The sequence below is a fragment of the Uranotaenia lowii genome, chromosome 2 (genome assembly GCF_029784155.1).
Source record: "Uranotaenia lowii strain MFRU-FL chromosome 2, ASM2978415v1, whole genome shotgun sequence".
NCBI classification, from domain to species: domain Eukaryota; kingdom Metazoa; phylum Arthropoda; class Insecta; order Diptera; family Culicidae; genus Uranotaenia; species Uranotaenia lowii.
In genome coordinates, this window is record NC_073692.1 from 127,454,342 (window position 1) to 127,475,316 (window position 20,975).

General features: G+C 34.2%; 1 protein-coding gene across 1 annotated transcript in view; it reads right to left on the bottom strand.

Moving 5' to 3' along the window:
* Positions 1 to 244: 244 nt before the first annotated feature.
* The window catches only part of LOC129741844 (facilitated trehalose transporter Tret1-2 homolog), a 63,904-nt gene continuing 43,173 nt past the window's right edge, over positions 245 to 20,975 (bottom strand). Inside the window, exon 6 of the mRNA XM_055733637.1 lies at positions 245 to 437. Coding sequence (XP_055589612.1) covers positions 245 to 437 — 193 coding nt within the window. The remainder of the gene's footprint in view (positions 438 to 20,975) is intronic.

Consider the following 20,975-nt stretch of genomic DNA (forward strand, 5'->3'; position numbering starts at 1 on the left):
CAAAAGCGAGAGGAATGATGCTTCCGAACCAATTTTTTTTTAAGATATTGATCATAATTGATTCTAGTTTAATTTTGATGAACACAACATAAGTTCCCTAACCTGCTACCATTCCGAAGCTCCGATTTAATTCATAACCCATAAGGTCCCCCAAATCGATCGATATTCCGGAAAATATGTTCATCAGTATCAGGGCAATCTGGCTGGCTAAGCTGACGAGATTGCTCCAGGAACATGAATTTAATTACAGGATGTTTTGCGGCGACCAGCTGACGTTTGGAATCCTCAACATCTTGGCATCTCCACATCTTCCGAATGCAATCTCATAATCCTTCATTTCCGACATGCATCGCCCGATTGCAGCCCAGCTAATTCCGGGCTGGTTGTCTAGACTCCAGTTGATGGTACGCGTCAACAGAGTCTTGAAATAATAAGACCTAGATAAAACAAATCAAATATCAAACAATGTGGTACTACGTACTGGGTTTTTCATCTTCAAATTTTATAAAGATCCTTGTTTTGTATCAAACTCCCCGTAGGGACATTTTTACGGAGGGAAAATATGAATTGGATTCAATTAATTTTAAAATAAAAAATAACTTTGATTGAAACCTGCTTGAGATGAGTATAGTTTCTTCGAACAATTTTACGAACACTATAATTACTTTCAAAGTTATCCAATTCTAGACTCGTCCTATCACGGTGTGGTTTATGATGTAGTATTCTGTGGTGTTTGGGAATGCTTTGGCAATATACGGATAATTAATTACCGGATGGCTTCCGGAAGTCATGCTACTCATGATTCACACTGAGTGAAGATGCAGAAGTACAGCAGCATGCATGTTTTCAACGCGGGAGATGGTTTATGGATGATGCATGAGATTTGTGTTTTGAAGTTAGGCGCCTTAAAGTTCCATGGCTTCAAACAGGCAAAGCTACGAAGAGCTCCCTGAATATTAGAAGATGTTTTGAATTTTGTTCGCGATGTCACCACGTTACACAAACTCTAATGAAAATGCAATGATTTCATCCTTTTGCAATATTTACGATGCAGAAGTTAAACTTTTGCGAGGTCGACATTTTATCGCAGCTCGTGGTCTAAATCTTGCCGGGCCCACAACAGCTTACTTGCTGATGAAGGGAATAGATTTTCGGAAAATGTCTCATTCCAAACACCAAACTTATTTGCACTGAATGTGCAGTAAACCACCCGAAGAACGTGTTTTCAAGAGAACCGACATCGACAGGAAAATGCATCTCCAGCATTTTACTCCTTCTAGTAGCTAAGTACTTGTGCGAAAGTCAAATGGCAACCAGCAGCACATATGGGTCACATGGAGCCAGTTGTCTTACGAGAAGGTGCTTCCTACGCTTTTTCGAAAATGCGGGTGCCATCTATAGTTTCTAGAAAAATATCGCTGAATTGGCTTTATTCGAGTTTGGCGCGATATGGTTGAATGGTGGTTGTTCGCTCGATTTTTGGCAGCTGCAGCTAAACTTTTCAGTGACAGTGCAATTTGGCCGCAAGGGCAGACAATCGGTTGCCGTAAGAATGATCATCTTTTATACCTTACTTTCTTTACTGAGCTACTCATATGAGTTGGGAAGAAAACATTCATTTTCGATGATTATCTAATCGAAAGGATTTGTTTGACCCGGTTTGGAGAAAAACACCTGTAAGATTATGGTAGAGAGAAACTGTCTGAATAACTTTGTCTGATAACAAAATGAAGTTTTGGAAAACAAGTTGAATACATGCATCTTCCTTTTGGAGTGAACGAAATATTAAACTATCCAGCTATTATTTAAACTTTATTTAAATTTATTTATTTAAAATTTAAAGCATCGCTCCTCAGATTAGCCCGTTCAGAGTAAGAGCGTGTATTTTTTTCGCTGTGCTCTCTGAGAATCTTTAAAACATGCTCAGTTACCTCCAGAGCAAGGCCGGATTAAAGGGGGGGCAAAAGGGGCAATTGCCCCGGGCCCCCCGGCTTAGGGGGGCCCCCCGAGGGAAAAAAGTTTTAACATTACTTTAATCATTCTACAATCATACTACAAATCCATGAAAAGATATCAAAACTAGAACATGGGAAAGAAAACTTGAAATATAAAAACTAAAGGGCAACCGAGAAATAATATCTTGATTAGTTTTTGTCTTAAAAAAGTTAAGGAGGCCCCCTAGAGTAAGCAATGAAGGAGCTCTTCCACATTTTGCAAACAAAATATCAATTTCTTCTGGACCAAACCGAATACGAAAAAAAATTAAGAAGATTATAAGGCAAAACACCTTAAATTTCCATTTTTTTTATCGAAATATATAAGTTACGATATTGTGTACAGAACAGGTAAAAAAATAAAAAAAAAAATATCTCCTTATTTTCATCACATTCAAACGTCTTGCACAACAAAAATGTTTGTTGTTACGTTAAGTTTCCAAGTTATGGTTTACTGCACTAAAATAGCAGCTAATTCGCTTTATGCAAAACATTTCAGAATTTTACCCGGGCAGTATCCGGGTTAATACCGCGTATTATAATAACTTTTCACCTTTCAATCATTATTATTGAAATTTTCGTTGGTTAATAAATTCTAAACCCTTTTTCCTCCCTATTTTTTAAAATTAAAATCTTAAAAAAAAACTGTAGATGCTTAAATTGGACCAATCGACAGTACAGGGTTTCTTTATTGAATTTCCCTCCCAATTGCTGTCTTAGGCTTGAAATTTGTATTGGAACATTTTCAACTGACTTAACCAAAATTTTATCATCTACTGAAGTGAATATCCTGAATTCAGTATATCATTTTCTGAATGATCATTCTCAAATTATCATAAAAACGATCTGATTGTTGAGTTGCTAGTATCATAAAGTGATTTTCTTAATATGAATATTTCTATGATTCTAATCTCATCTTTTTCCAGATTCAATTCATTGAGATTTTCAAGTCTTGTGCTGGTTTTTCAGTTACTGAAGTTCAGTTTCATAATTTTTTTGAAATTTGAAATTTCTGGATTTTTGTTTAAGGTACTAAACTCATTTGGATTCCTTATCATCTGATTTTTTTTGGATGATAACTGATTCTGTGTTTTTTCAACATTTAATCTTTATTCCTAATTTTTTTTTTCAACCGACCATTTTTGCAATAATCCCCCTTTGGTTTTGAGGGCATCGAGTGAAACTTTCGCCACATTTAGAATAACAATTTGATAAAAAAAAATTTATCTGATGAGAATCATATTCAAAAACATCTCATGAATAGATTTTTTTTTGTGTTTCAAAGACATAGAATTGAAATTCACATTTGGTGCAATTTCTGCTTTTGCTCTGATTGTAACTTTATATCTCTTTTTTTTTTTCATTTAATTCATATTTTGTTTTTCAAAACTTGGTTTGAAATTATGATTTAGATTTGAGACACTAAGATTTGAATCTCAATAAAACGTGGTTTAAAGTTTTGAATTCTTAAACACTTATATCTGTATCTCTAAGAAATGTGGATTTAATTTGTTTTTAAATTTGTTTTCCATGTTCAAAATCTTCATGATACTTCCTAATTGTCACTAGGTAAATATTTCCCGAATAAGCACAAATCAAAAGATCAATAATGATATGAAAATCATTTTTGAAATACCTATCCGGTCATTTTTTTAAATGAGAGGATTTTAGTTGACGATAAGCTTAAAAAAGAGAATTAGGTTTTGCATTTTGCAGCTTAAATCAGAATTTTCATTTCTAAGAAATTTCTAAACTCTTCCACAATGTTTGCACGTGATTAATTAGCAATTTGCATTTGAATATAACTAAAACTATTTTCTACGCAGCCAATTTGAAGATAGTATACTGAACTCATCTCTAGTTTTTTCACACGTTTAAAAGGTTTTGTATTTTCTGGGATAGCATTTGAAAAAAAAAACGAATTACAGGGGCCCCCCGAGAAAAATTGCCCCGGGCCCCCCGATGGCTTAATCCGGCCCTGCTCCAGAGCGACCAAGCGTCCACCCAAGTGTGGGCAAGATAAGCAAGCAAACTGATGAAGTGCGTTCTCGGTGCAGATAAATTCGTTTGCACTTGCAGAAGCTTTACAGAAAACTCGGTTTGTCTTCATCGGTTGCGTCTGGATCGATGTTTCGAAGTGCGTCAGAATTCACAATGCAGAACATAAATCTAACGGAACTAAATTAATAACGCCAAAGGTAGTTAAGATAGAATGCTGGTGTCTTCGACAACATTGCTCTGTATAATATAGCGCATATTTTTATATGAAAAATAAAGTTTAGAGGTTCAACAATAGCGTGATATAAATCATAACTTTCTTGTTAAGCATTTTAGAGCTTAAATTTTTTCTACAAAGTTATTTATCTCAATAAAATACACAACTTTGTTTAACATGTCAAAGTGCTACAATCTTTACGCAAGGAGATACGGTTTAATAAAAAAAAATACTTGAAAAATGATTTACAAAAAGTTATTGTTATTATCGCGCTATTTTTGAATCTCTCGACTTTAAATTTTATATCAAAATATGCGAATTAACAACTTTGCCCAAAACACCTATCTGGTCATTCCTGAGCGAGTTCCTGTAGATTGATGCTCTGCACCAGGACCAATGATTAGCTACGAAAGCTTTCTTCGGTCGAAAAATATCAAAAGCGTAGCGGTAAAGGAAGATAAATCCTAAATTTTACGATTTGTGAAAGTTTTGCAGTTTTATTACTAAAATTTGTCCCAGATCCCTGCGTAATTTTCACGGTTTGTATAATAGACAAAGATTTTTGGATAATTTTAGTAAATGTTACTTTGCGAATTGCTGCTTTTGTAAATTATTACAAAATTAACGTACGTATATTTAAAGTACATAAACCTAAGTATACAGCAATTTGCGGATGCCCGGACATTGTGAAAAAACTACTTGGATTTTACCCAGTTTTATCCACATTATTTGGAAAATGAAACAAGAAAATCGAATTCAGTTTAAAATTTTTTGTTGAAAATTGGATTTGTGAAAGTTTGTTTCATATAAAATCAAACCAAAACTTTCCTTCGTATGCTTTAAACATAAATTTAACACTGCTGATGTGTTGCGACAAAAAAGGTAAGTCGTTTTTCTTCACTAGATAAATGTCTGGAATTTCCTCAGATTTGGACGGATATTGCTCGGTTTTTGGAATGGAAAATTTCAGATTATCTACCCGGTTCTCCCCATGTTTTTTAAATAACTTGCCAGAAAGTGCCCTACCCGGCTACCTACAAAAATAGTTCATACATAAACCTACATTGGACCTCTTCGACTGATGCTCTGTTCCGCTCTGCATAACGGCATTTCTGAAGAAAACATTCCTGCATTGAAACCTTTCTGGCTTGATACACTGAGCTACTCCCCAGCAAACATGAAATCGCATTAATATGATATCTCAAGTCATTGAAAACGTTATTGAAATCGTAATTCCAAATAACGCAAGTAAAAGGTCGTAAAAATCGGCACGCGAACTCGTAATAAATGGTTTAAATCGGATATGATAAAAAGTCCGCCATGTTTGCAGATTTTGAAGACGATTTCGTTCAATTTTTTCTCCCGCGTGGGACAAGTGAGAGAACAGCTTTGATGTTCTCTCTGCGACCATCAGTGCAACCAGATTGATAAAAATTAGATGGTGTATTTGCAAGAATTGCCCAATGACAGAAGCAGCAAATATTGTCGCTGGCAACGGTTCGCATGCGCTGAGAGAAAAAACTTGTACTCTCTTGCATTCTTACTATGTATGGATATTGCCTCCACTTTGGTAGGTAAATGCTGTTTTTTAGAGTTTCATACGATCATTTTGTAATGTATATGAAACGTATAACAAAGTTGTTGAGAAATATACCTACAAAAATGTTTGCTGGGTCAGCAGCGTAGCTAGAGCACAATTTTCTAGCCAGCTCCTTCTCTTTTCTTTAGAGCGAGCGACGTCCACCCGACCGTCAGAGCAACCGCAATCGGGCGCACTCGGCAAAAAGATAAGTGAACGTTGATCGGCTGAGCAGTGCACTCGGAAACCGAAATGATAAAAGTGTAATTCGTTCTCTGCTCTGTTCTGTTTGCGAGGTGTTGGACAAGCATGATTTAAAGGGTGTTCGAATGAAAAAGCGGTCATCTTCAATTCGTCTTCTAATCATGCGTATAAAAAACCTGAACACCGCTCATTTTGTAGATGTATGTGAGTGTTGGATTGGATTGGATTTTGACATTAGATCGTAGTTATGCAAGAGGAGCTACGAATCAAAATTTGCGTTGTGAAAATCCAAGAGGTTGAAGAAAGCAAACATTTCCGTACCAAGTTTTCAGCCAAGAAACCCGCAGGAAGAAGAAAATTGAAACGAGTGAAACTCGTATATGGGCAACATGGCCGTCTTCATTGCATCAATTTCAACCAGAGACAATTTTTTTAATAATCCTTAAAATGATATCTGCGGCTCGGGAATGTCAATCAAAGGGATCTTTGGTAACATTAATAAATTATGGTTGGGCACAAAATGCAGAATTTTCAACATAATCCTTGTTAAAATTGATTCTTAATCTGCAGTATGACAACAACAGATGCGTTTGGTAACCAAAATGTTACCCTATTTCGAGTCTGTTATGGGGTGAAGTGTTTAATTTTGGGAACCACACTGACGTTCTGGTACCAAACATTTGGTACGGTGCGTTTGTATGCGATTTGACAGCTGGTTCAATCCTCTGTGAAAATCCAAACACGCACGCAGAAATAGCAAAATTGTTGAATGGGGCAAAATCAATTGTCACCTAATTAATACCTAAAAGTGTTCGGGAAACGTTTGTTGACAACTAGGAAGCATGGACATGAGGGAAACCGAAAGCCGGGAGCCGAAGTGACGAACAGAAGTAATAATATAAGAAGGTTGTGACTTCAAATCGCAACGTTAAGCAAAACCTAACACCAAAATCAAGTTCGCGGAAGCTGTATACGACATTGTTGGCAAAATTTGATTGTGTGGTAATGGACGACAAATCCTACGCCAAGGCAGACTTCAGACAGCTTCCTGGACAAGAGTATTATACAGCAACTGGAAGGGGAAAGGTGACAGACATTTTTAAGCTTATTAAACTATCAAAGTTTGCCAAGAAATTTCTCGTTCGGCAAGCTATCTGTATCCGTGGCTTGGAAAGCGATATTTTCGCGCGACAAAGGCCATGGAGTGGTATGCCGCTGTAAACATTAAGGTTGTGCCCAGGGATAAGATCCCTCCCTACACTCCAAAACCTCGCCCAATTGAAAAGAAAATTGGGCGTTAGTTAAGAAAACCGCGAACCGGAATCTTAACCGACCATATTTTCTGTCTTTTATACATACTGAACTTCAAAAGAAAGATACTTTGATTTTTTTAAATAAATAAATAATAGATTTACACGCAATTCAGTTTAGTCACTTTTTGATTCGAACTCCCTTTAAATGAAAAAAGGCATGTAACAACTTCAGCATGGGCATTCGTTGCACACATATGACTAAGTAAACGAAATTTGAGCGAAATGAAAATCAGATTGTCCCATGGGTGTTATTAGCGACCTATCAATTAACTTCAAAGCGACTTAACAACAATTGTGCATTTCTTTGATATGTTACGTTAAAGTGAGTCGATTTGGGATCATTTTAGAAATTCTCAAATCATGGGGTCTTAAAAGCTTCGTTTTGGTTCAAAACTCATCCATAATTTTTTGGAGTAAATTTGAACTTTTAGGTTTGTATGGGAAAATTAAATATTTTGTACTGAAAAATCAACATCCATTTGTTTCTTCTCCGGAACCGAGCCAGTTGAAGGGTTTTGTGTCAATTAAAGAAAATTTTCCATTGAACAACTTTATCCGTAACTTCTTATCTTATTAGGCAAAAAAGTTATAAGATGTTTAACAGGGGTATGTCTTTTGGTATTGATAAACAATAAAATCAGTTGACACCACTGGTGGGTGCCTAGCTAGATATAGCATGACTACTTTTTATGCAATACTAAATGAGGCTCCAGCAGTGATGTCAAATGAACATTTTGTTTTTCATTGCGAAAAGATATACCCCTGTTAAACAGCTTTTTAGCCTATTAAGATACGAAGTTACGGTCTTCAACAAAATTGTTCAACGGAAAATTTTCTTAAGGAAATTTATAAATTGGCACAAAAACCATCAGCTGGCTCGGTTCCAAAGACGAAACAAAAGGATGTTGATTTTTCAGTACAAAATATTAAATTTTCCCATATACTTCTAAAAATTCAAATTTACTCATGTAAATGTTACTTCAAAATTCTGCCAAAAAAATCAAGGATTAGTATTGGACCAAAACGAAGCTTTTTAAGGTCCAGGGTTTGAGAATTTCAAAAGCGACCCCAAATCGACTCAGTCTAATGTTACATTATAAATCAAAGTATTGTTCAGTGACATGTAAGTGAATTTTTCGTTTCCGTAAGTGAAGGAAAACTTTTCCAGAATTGAGGTTACCTGGTTCTTTAAATACACGACATTAATGAATGCGAAAAAAGAATTTTTTATTGTGACATTGTTCACACTGATATGAATTTTATATATTTCAAGCCATTTTTATGAACGAACCTTTTAAACTTGATTGATCAATTGTCTCTGGGAATATTGTCAGCAATTTCTATGATTTCAAGGCTGTTCCTAAGATTTGCTTTTTGCGTACTCGACAACTGTAATTTGTGTTAGATTTGCCTGATTTTGATTAATATCCTTTGAGATAAGGCATTCAATTCAGTTCCACTTATCTCTCTTATTTAAATGTCTTTATTTGTTCAATTTTAACCTATCAGCATTTTTTAATTCAAAGTTTTGTAAATGTAGTTTCTAAATCCTCTCAAATATACAAAAAAGCAAATATGTCTGAATATACTTTACACTGAAAAAAAACACAAGCATGAATGTTAATATAGAGTTCATACATGTGCCTAAATGTGAATAGCTGTCGTTGAAATGAACCCACTTTTTCTTACATAAACGCTTAACAGTAAAGTTAACTGGAAACTGCAATATTAAAAAGGACATATTGCGTAAAAAAAAGTTCCAATGCAAATTTTAGCTGAAAGCGAATGTATCCGTTAGACCGATGACATAGTGAGTGCGATGCGATGCGAACCGGCGAATGCGATTCAATGCGGCAAACCACATTTGATGAAAATGTAGGTATGTGAATCGCTTAAACCTAACACACTCAACGCGGCGAAGCAGATTTCAATTTGTTCCGCCGCTCAGGTTCACATTGGCCGCGTTCGCCAATTCACATCGCATCGCTCTCACTATGTAATCGGCCTTAGGCGTTAACCCTCATCCAATATATCTATCTTCTTTCCAGGCCGGTTAAATTTAAAGTTTTGGACACCTCGTTATATGTTCTCAAACATTACTCACCTACAAAACTTAAGTATTTCGTCAAAGAAAAAATCCGAAAAGTATGCTTCGGATGAAGGAGTCTGCTATTGCTCCGTTCTAAAGCTACAAATAGAATTTTCAAGTGACAAGTTTTCGAAAAGTCGTAATCGTTTATGAACTCTTTAATAATCAAACTAATGTCGCTCTTAAATTAAATGTATTGGTAGATAGCTAAATGCAATGAGAGTAACTTTAGACAGGATATAATTCCACTACCCTTTTTATACAGTTTTATTTATTGTTTTTTTTTCGGTGGGTGAAACAACTTTTTTTTTAAAATTTCGTAAAGCCTAGTCCACACAAGGCAACTTGGACTGCGATTTCAGTTACTGAAACTTGTTTATATTTACATTTAATGAGATGCACGCCTCAAGTCTTTCGAAAAGTATGGCAGACCTTCAACAACCAAGATGTAAACATAAACAAATCTTAGCAACCGAAATCACAGTTCAAATTGCCGAGTGTGGACTAGGCTTAACGTTTCGGCTTATTTTTCTTCACCCATTATCAGATGTTCCCTCAGAGTAACCCGAAACGTTACGTAAATTTAAAAATAAATTTAAGTTCTTTCACTAACTGAAAAATACATTAAATTAAAATCATATAAAAAGTAACGGTGATAAACTTTTATTCATTCTTTTATTTTTGCACTACTGAGGCAGTGGAAATAACTAACAGTTATACAATTAGTTTATGCACTTCACCACGGTCAAATCAGCTATATTCAGTCAATTAGGAAAATTCTTGACGATCAGTCATACCCACCAGAATTTAATCAAGATATCTCAAAGGCGGGTTACTTTCAAGTATCTCTTTCGCATCCCAGTTCTAGAGTCTAAGCAGTCTAGTTTTAAAATTGAAATCAATGTTTCCGAAACACCAGAAAAAGAATACAAATCAAAATTTCGAAAAAAGGTTTAGATATAAAAATTATTGCACTGAAATACAAAAAAATAAAATGTAATACAGATTTTTAAAAAATCGGAATTTTCAAATAAATATAAGATCAGGATAAATATTTCTCAATTTTTTTTTTTTTTGAAAAATGATAATGATTGTTTTTTTTTTATTCATCTTATTAAACATTTCTTTAATTTATTTCAATTGATGGATTGATAAAAAAAAATTCTGGTGTTTATCTTGAATTTGTGTTTCTTATTGAAAATTTAGTTTCGAAGGCTTCCAAGAAGATTATGTTTGCAGAACATTAAAATTCAGAATAAGAAAAACGAAAACAAACTTATGAAAATTATTTCGTAAAATTCGGTAAATTTATTTGTAAATAAAAATCAAGTATGAACACAGCAAAGAAGGATTTTTTTTTCACTGAACTCGTGTAAATGTTTTAAAAACTTATTTATAGAATTTTATAGCAAACTTAAAAGAAAAGCATTTTGGTGCTTATGATTCCATGACTGATTTGGTAGAGTTAAGCGTCCTGTACTCGAATCATTTTTTTTTTTCAAATTTTATTTTCACCTTGCATTTTGGCGATACGGAGTCTATAAGCTTTATAATGTATCAGTTTAAGGTTAAATCAAGCATTTATAACTGTTTAAACAACAAATGTGTGTTGAGAAAAAATCTGATTCTGAATTTATTTATTATACCTATTTAATTCAATAAGGGAATAGTATTTAAAAGATGATGATGCATGATCTTTAAAAATTTGAATTCTACCGTTTTTAATCTGGTTAAGTTTTAAGTTTTAAAATTGGAAAGATGCCATTACGAGTATCTTTGACATTACTGAAAAAAGTTAAAAAAAATTGGATTCATTAAATAACATTTGTTCAAACATGCAAAACGATTGAATTTAGGCACTTAAAATATCTAAAATTCAATTTGGTTTAAAACTTAATTTAAAATGGGAAAAAGTAAACAAATTGAAAACCTCTATAACTTTTTCTGTAGAACTCAAAAAAACTTGAATTCCTTGGGAAAGTTGAAAATCGATTTTAAACCATTATTCTAAAATGAAATGTTTTTGTTTCGATGTTTTGTCAAAAAGTGCAGAAATATTTAAATGATTTTAAAATATTTTCAGAAGCTTTTAAAAATACAGGGTCCGGCAATTGCAGTGCTACATTGAAATAAACATATAAATTGATCAAAACAACAACTTTTTATTTTAAATTCATTCAATTTCTCTTGAACACAAGTTACTTTCTCAAAATTCACTGGTAAAGTTCGACATCTTCGCCCTTGAGTTTAACCACTTGCCGCAGACGATCGAGGAACGCATCGTATGAGGCCCGCAGGTGTTCTTGTGGTATTTTATCTAAGACTGCCACGAGATGATGCTTCAGGACCTCCACACCTTCATGTTTCTTAGAGCAGACTTCGGCCTCTAATATACTCCAAACAACGAAGTCCATAGGGTTCAGGTCTGGCGAACTCGCCGGCCACTCGGAGCTCGAAATGAACCCTGGAAAATGTTGCGCAATCCAAAGTTGGGCCGGCGCCGGGTCCTGTTAGAAAACCCAATCCCTGGAACCAAAATGTCGACGTGCCCACGGTTCGACGACATTCTGTAGAACTAGTTACCGATATGTTGATCTTCACTCCTTCAGGGACAAAATCCAGCGGAATCCGGCCATCACGGGTGATTCCGGCCCAAACCATCACCGATGTTGGTCTGCATGGCTTCGTGATCTGTCTGGCAACCAAACTCTGTCGTTCTGGTTATTTGCGAATTGCTGTACGGTGAAGAGTTTCTCGTCGACAAACACGATATTCTTCAACCTTTTTTCCGCGCACCTCTTCAGCAGCGCCTTCGCTCTTTTTACCCGTTCTTGTTTCTACTTTACCGTAAGCTCTTGAACCTTTTGGATCTTATAGAGCTTGGTCTGAAGTTCATCTTTCAGGATCCGACGGAGACTTCGATCTGATATGTTGAGATCCTCTGCCAATTTAGTGGCACTACGACGAGGATTTCTCTTAAGGGGCCGTTCAAATATTACGTAACGCAATTTTCGGTCATCTGCAACCCCTCAAATTCACAAACCGTAACAAACTGCAATGCACCCTCCCCCCGCCCCCCCTAAACGCGTTACGTAATGTTTGAATGGTCCCTAAGGCGCTTTTTGACGATCTTCGTCATGGCAGGTGTCACCAAAGTAGGCCGGCGTCCCCCACCATACAAAACTTATGCACACACCTATATCGGACAGCTCACGAACTATGTTTTCCAGCCGTTTATCAGCTAGGAACAAGTCAACCACAGCGCAACGTTTCTGTTCGAGATCCATATTTCCGGATAACACCTGATAACAAAAGTAACACTTACATCCAATGTTAGCTAAGACTTAATGTAAACAAAGCGATGAGAGTTCGTTCAATACTGTTTCGTGTGAATAATAACTGTTGAAGTAATGTAGCAGTTCAATTGCCGGACCCTGTACAAACTGTCAAATAAGAACTAATATGGCAAAAAATAATCAACAGAACTTTTATTTTCAGATTTTCGTAGATTTTTGCCTAGGGTCAGAGCACCCTGAATAAAGGATCAAGTCTTCTGTAACTTAAATGATACAACAATTTTTTCAGCCTCATAAAAATGCGTCTAGTTCATCAACGAGTTCACATATCGTTCTAACTTTTGGAGCATTTAAACTTAAAATTACTCGTTGTCAGAAAATGCAAAAGACGGACAGTTGCCAAATTTTCACAAAAAGTTATGATGAACATAATAAAAAGGGGTCATGTGTCCCAAATCTCCCCTACTAAAAAACAGGGGAAATGTATTTAAAGTCACGAATGTGTGTAAAACCAAGATGGTGGCCTGTGATTCTACATAGTAAGTGGCCCATGATTTCCCAAAAGCTAATATTTGTAAATTTGTTACGTTTAAGTGATTTGTTGATACTTCATAAACAATTTTTATTCCGTTTAAAAAAGCAAGGCAAAACTATGATCATAAGCAAAGATGAAAATTTTTGTTTTGAACGTTAAGCTTCCAACCGATACAAATAGACGCTTGACGTGGACGCTTGAGTTGAATTTAAAGGGCAAATTCATATATTTAAAGAAGTTAAATAAAAGCAGCATATGACGCGTACACATGACAACAAAATCTATTATATAAAATTCTCTTGTAACGGTGTTTGTAGTACTACTCCTCCGAAATGACCCAGCCGATTCAAATGAAATTATTTTTAGAATATTCTGTGGGCATGCGAATCGGTTTATATCGAATAAAAACAACAAAAAGTCACATTAATTGTCCGTAATCATTAAATTTGTGATAAATTGAATCAAATTAAAGTCATGGCCTTCAATTTTTTCGAGATTTTCTTTACTTTGGGCGCCGGGCGGGCGGTTTGTTTTTCGTCTCCAAGGTCGAGGCGTCGCAAGCAAACGTCGTAGGAGGTTAGTAACTATGGCATAGCATACTGTTTAGTGGAAATATTTGGGCGCGCATTTCTCAACCAAGCATAATTTCGATGCATGTGGTGACCACATGAAGCCTAGATGTGTTTTTTCTTCTTGATTCCTTGATCATTTGTACAGCACATATGTAGTAATGAATGACGCCCAGATGTGACCCAGATTAATATTTTGCCGATCAAATCAAAACCATTCAATCGATTTGAAAAAAATAAACATCAATTCGTGTTATTTCAAGAAGGAATTGTTGTCTAAATAATATGAATTTAGTACTGATGCGTATGAAATAATGGTATGACTCTTTGCGGACATTTGAAAAAAGAAAAGTGGAAAGACTTGGTTTATAATCCACTAGAAATATTTTTCAAACATGTACAAATGTACTTCACAGAAGTTGTATCATGCGCCATTAAATTTATAGAACAACTACAAAATCCGTTGCAAATTAACAGTCACATGAACTGAACAAGAGCCTGTCCTTTAAAATGGATTATATAAGATTGATGTTCATTTGAAGGCCGAATGCAAAGAAGTGCAAACGTTCAACATTTACAAAAAATGTATACATGATTTCTAAATTTATAAATGGTTGGGCCCAAATAAACAATCTGACTAAATAATCTTAACTTTTTTTAAATCTTTCACCAAAAAACTGTTTACAGGTTCCCTGTTTGTTTACACAGAATTCAAGTACGTACTTAACATAAATGTGTGTTTTTGTTTAACATATTTTGGTTACGTAGGTGAGACTTTAGATCCGATTTTTTGTTGGCATTTTTTTTCGTGATTGATATTCCAGAAGCATAATTTTTTTATAGCAGAAGCTGATTTTTTTTTTTTTGATAAGATTTTGTTATGACCTAAAAGTGTTGAAAATAACATTTACTCCTGTCATTTCACACGGTGAAACAAGTGGCAATGCGCCTTTAAGTCATGAAACATATTCCAGTTTTTCTCTAAAATAGTCAGATAGGGTATCCCGAGTGTTCAATCTGAACGGATATTTAAAATTTTTAAATGTCGAGGTAAATTTAAATGAAAATTTCCAGAAAAAAAAATGAACTCATGAAACTATCGTAGCCTTGAAAGATTAGTTCTTTTTTATGTTTTGAATTTTTTATAACCTGCGTTCCAATTAAATCTTATTGAATCTTGAAAATATCACATAATCTTAAACAGAATCGCAAATCACCTTCAACACTGTTTAGGAAAATTTAAATCAGACAACAATGGTTTAAATTGGCAGGTATGTATTTAAGGATAAAAAAGAAGATAAAAATGCTTTAATTCGGTTGAATAACAAAAAATTTAATCATATCTTCTCTCCTTTCAAAACCAAATTAAATTTCTTTGAATATTAACTTCTTGATTTAATTAGCATTTTTGCTAAAAAAAAGCGCGAACCTTTTTTTGGACATGATTTTGATGAAAATATAACCACTGCTTCCAAATGTGAGGAAAGTTAAGCTGCTTGAAAATGGTTTGAAAAAAGTCATCTCTTATGTTTTTATTTCTTCAGTTCTAAAAAATCTACCATCAAAAGCTACTTGGGAGCTAAAAGTGCTGCGCTAGGCAGAATATTGAGTAAACACTCCAAAAATTGTCCCGATATTCAAAATTCTTCTTCCATAAAGTTTCATATGCAATAAACTCCAATAAATGAGAAACTTTTTATTTCGATTTAAAGCTTAAAGTGAACTCGAGCAAAGCGGAGTCAATCAATTAAATTGTATACAATAAATGAAACATAGATATAATCAACATATGTTATTTATGGAACAAGTTATAAAGAGTGGATTTTTTTTAGCATGAAGTTTGCCAAGTTTGATGGTAACGTTGAATGCTGAAAAAATCGAATTTGCAACGGGAAGCTGATACCTGATATCATTCGGCAATATTCAAAGCATCCAAATCAAAGAAATGTAAATGAAAAGGATTCATGTAAGATGTATGTAAAATTTATTGGAGATATTTTTTGAATAATCAGTTAAAAGACCCGTAGAATTGAGTTAAAATTCCTCGATTTGATTCCAATATAATTGAGCAGGCCAATACGAGCAAACGGAAAAGATGGATATGTTTAAAAACTAGGACATGTTCAAGAAAGCGAGACGATTAACAACTCAAGATTTGATGCTTTTTTTAAGTCAAACAGTGAAAAAAAAAAATTGAAATAGACGCCAAGTTTAAAATGGTAAGACGAAGTTTACCGGGTCTGCTAGTATGTATATAAAAATATGCATTCGCAGAGCGACGTCTTAGATAGTAAGATTGAGATATTAATCTCTACACATCTCTGAGATATCCGAAGAGGCTGACGTTTGCCCATATTAGCCCACGATATCCTTCTGCCCCCTTCAATAAAAAAAATACTTATATTAAAATTTCTAATCTAATCTATTCTAATAGTATTAAAATAAAATAGTAACAATATCTTCTAATATCTATCTTCATCTGGAACTTACATTCTCACTAAGTAATTAAAACTATTTATAAGGAAGCAGATTTACCTGTTAGTTAGAATTCAAAACTGAAAATTTAAATCTGCTAGCAATAATGTCAGTGAAAAAACACCGCTACACGTTTGTTACTTTCCATTCCGACAAAAAACAATAGCTTTGAGTAAAACGTTTTTGTTCGCTTTTAATAATTCCTATGAGTTGAAAACTGCACCACCAGCTCGTGTGGCGGGAAATAAGTGTGAGTAGCTGTGAAACTGTTTTCGCTTTTTTTTTTATTTCCGCTTTTGAAGAAAATCCTGTTAAAAGTTAGATCGATTCAGGTTTACTTTCGGTATAAAGCTCGTTTGAACTATCATCATATGATTTTCAACTTATTCATGTCTAATTCAGTTAATTTTACAAACTTTCAAACTTTTCTCAAAGTTGTTTTTTTTTGCCACAAAAATACCGCATCCTTCTACTTAGTCCATTACTTTCCATATCTACTTATCCAGATCCACCAACCGTACATTTTTGCTTCCTATTCCGGGAGCAGGGCAGTCTGGGCAACTCTTCGAGGTTCCCCCAAGATATCACTTTCGGATGCAATTTTGTGCTCCAGTTACACTACACTGCTACTGCCTGACTGGGGCACCGGGCGAGATGTTTAGTTCTGCTAGAGTAGCGAGAACATGGGTTAATGTAGATATGGGGAACAACATTTCGGATGAAAGCCGGCAGCAGCCGCATAAAATAATACATGTAATTGGATAATAAATTCAAATCAGACTTATGCTTTGCAACTCGAGTTTCAAGTGCTCAAGTAAGGGTGTCTGAAGAGAGCAGCGAATGAGCGGCGAATGAATGGCTCAAGGATGTTTGTAGTTTGAACTTGCTTACTAAATTCTGAATACTGTTCTGGGAATGATTTCAATGAAGCAGATCCCTGTAGGGATGCATTAGAAAGGAAAATTGCAATAAAACTCTTGGCTTTATGATTTTGTCCTACATTTGATCAAACGAAAAGTATTTTTGGCAATTAAACATTGGAGTTATCCTTTTCGGTTGTATTTAGTGCTTTTGAGAAGTATTTAATGAGCTGCTTGCAAGGGTTTTGAGTAGATCCAAAATTTAGGGTTTGAGAGCCACGATTCAATTAAAGGGTGTCCCGTTATGTCTAAGCCCGATTTTGAATCAATTTTGCTCAATTCGGATTGTGTTTTAACATCTGATTTTTACTGTGTGTTGTATTTACACATTTCAACTTGAAAATCTGTGTATTGTAAGGTTCAGTTTTCATAGTTTTCTTTATGGGTCCCATGGTGACACATTTGTTAAAAGCAGAGCATACAAAATTCACCGTCATCTGTCATAAAACTGTGACTGTGAAAAAGTTAAAGCAGTCGCATTCATAACAGACGCCTTCAAATGAGTAACCAAGCAAACAATCTTGTCTCAACCTTTAGTCAAATGAAGCGTCGGAATAATCATAGTCGCCTTCAGCCTGTCGTCGTCTTTTTGACTGTGACGAAATAATGTTCAGATAAAAAAAAATATAAGACGACGCCGAAAAACACAAGTTTCTTTATGTTCGTGGCTGAAAAAAAATCTGAAAACAACGATCATCGTTTCAGTTTTAGAAGATCAGTCCAGGATAGTTCGGGACCGGGACATTTTCGAACGTAACATCAACTGTCACGACCGATGAGAATTCGCTAGGGACTAGAAGGACAATATCGACTATGCGCAAAAAAATTGCCTTTCATAATTATCTATATAAAAATTCCTTGACAATATTGTAATTCCGCAATTGGTAGTATTTTTTGAATCCGAATTTTATTTGTTTTTGACACTGGTAAATCGCCCAACAAGCAATCCAAATACACAAAATTTTTCGAATCATACATAAAATGCGTTGAACCGACGCCGCCAACTTGCTTGACGACCGTCGTTTGAAAAATAACATCCGTCACGTGAACAGAAATCCATGACGATAGTCAAGCTTTTCCAGTCCCTTGAAGCTTGACTAGTAGTCATATGAGATTTGAAACGTGACGATGAAGGAAAATCAGCAACCATGTCAACTATGATGCTTGAAAAATGTCTGCTCTGGTTAAAAGTACTGTGACAGTAACGTTCTAAATTCAATAGAAATGAGATGCATGCGCATTGAAATTTCAACTTTGAGCTTTCATAAAATTATACTCTTTTAATATGTTAACTTTTTCTTCAAATGATGGATCATCTTACAAACAATTATCTCACAAAATTTGAAATCCATATTTGCGACTTGAGATACATCAGCTCTATGAAAATTAGACTTTTATCATTGGAATTGACACAGGTATCTTGGAAATAACGTAATGCCCATTGTTAAAATTTTATAGTGAGTTCTTCAAGATAAAACCAACATGTGTTTAATTTTTGATAAGTTTAATCGGTTGGGTCCAGGATTACGGCCGAAAAAATATTTCACGATTGTTTGCAAATGAAAATAATATTTCTCAATTTTGATAATTTTGTTTCTTAACCCTCCAAAGCTGTTCGGGTCAATATGACCCGAAGCGCACATTTCAAACATCTTTATCATCATTCCGATATACTGATGAACTGGTAATTTTGACAGACCAAGTATGTTCTATGAAAATTATAATCAAGTTAACGCCAAAATATTAAAATTTGAGTTTTGAAAATCGGTTCATAAGGAAATAAAAAACAGCTAAGCAAAGCCAAAATTTGATGTCGTATTTTGAAAGTAAGATTTTTTTCTACCGAAGATCTGTGATAGCGGTCAAAATTTTCATTAGACCCCAACATATCTATACATTGTCAGATAGATGGATTCTTGACGATTTCAAACATCAATGAAACAGTTAAATACTGAAAAGCTGTCAGAAGTTATGAGTATTTTAAAAATAAAATTGATTTTTCGGACTTTTTTCTTTCTGAACCAGTTTCTGGTAACCTGGTAAAACATATCGACTCTATTTTGAAATGTTGAGTAATTAGAGTAAATTACCTACACAATGAATATAATAACATAAAAATCGGTTAACATTTACAGCCAGGAGAACGAAATCAAACTACAACTAAAATTTCCCCGAAACGGATATCTTGCGAACGGCTTTGGAAGGTTAAAATCATGAGATTCTGATTCCAAAACATGAATAAATCATTTGTTCCATTTTTCAATTTGGTTATTCCTGTAGTCAGAAAGTCATAGACTGATGGTAGAGTGAAAACATATTGTTCCAATGATCCTCCCAAAATTCTATATAATTCGCCTTTTTCAGTTCAAGTCAAATGTTTTCGTACCTCTCGTAACTTTTGATTCAACTGAATGTGTTATTCAAAAATTATCATAAAAATTGCCATTCAGAGCGACAGATTTCGATGTAACACCGTTCAAGAGAAGAAGTTCAGATTGATGTGATGAATGGTGAAGAAATTGTGAGTGATCCAAATCTCAATATTGATTCTTCATTCTGTGATGGCGATGATCCATTTTGGAAAAAGCGATTTTTTGTCAAATGTGGGTCCACCACTTAATAATTTGTTGAAAAACTTTTTTTTTGTTACAATTTCATTCTATTTAAAATGAGAGCAAAATTAATGGTTTCTGTTTTTTTACAATTTTAATAATCACGAAAAAATATTTGAACAGATGATTGAGTAAAAATACACAGATAATTGAGGCACCGGATAATCGACTCTACGTAGAATCAGTACAGATTAAAAGGAAGAATAAAGAATCATCTCCCATTTCCGTTTCTTAAACAATAACAAGGTATAAAGCATTAACTTGAAAGTTTTGCAGTTTTTTTTATTAATACTATAAACATGCGACTTATGGAGAGGTTCATGTTTCTTGCATAAACTAGTAGACGTTCTAGTAAACTTTCATGTGGGTTGGTTCCGACTATATTAAAATTTAAAATAAATCTGAAGAAATTGGAGAAAAACATTATAAATGTAAAGTTATTTCGACCGTGTTCCGTGTAAAATAAAAAAAAATGGTGTGTTCCTCTACCGATGTTAATATCCTGAACCGAGCACATCGTTTTCAATTGACCATTCTAAAATCATTTTCTTCAGAAAAACATCCTCATAGTTGAATTTCAAATTTCATAGATTTTCTAAACAAATAAAATTTCAATGCTTTTCTTTTGATTTTCTTCTAGATTTTACAATTGCGATTCAATTCATTGATATTGTCAGGTTCTGTGACTTTTCTTCGTTTTCAAGGTTTTTCTGAGGTTTGAAAATTCGAGATCTTTATTCAAGGTATTGAACTCATTCGGAATCCTTAAGTAATTTTCTATGTCAACTGATTTTGTATTTTGAACATTTTATCTCCATTCTGAGTTTAGGTTCTAAAATGTAACTTTTGTAACATTTAAAAAAAAAAATTGACAAATGTTTTTGACTGTAATATTTAATTCGATGAGAATCCTAATTTTATTCTTAATTTCAAATTTTATACTGTTTGACAATTTAAAATTTTTAATAAAATGTAATAAAAGAAAAATGTAACATCGTTTTCCGTATTTTGCAGTTATGAAAAATTACTACAACTTTGATTCTTAATGTAACTTTGATTCTCAATTTTGTATTTGGATTCCATGTGTAATATGTTTCTTAAATCTTAATTCGATATTTTCATTTCAATTATAGACACTGAATTGTGGTTTCGAATAAAATCTGATTTGAGGTTT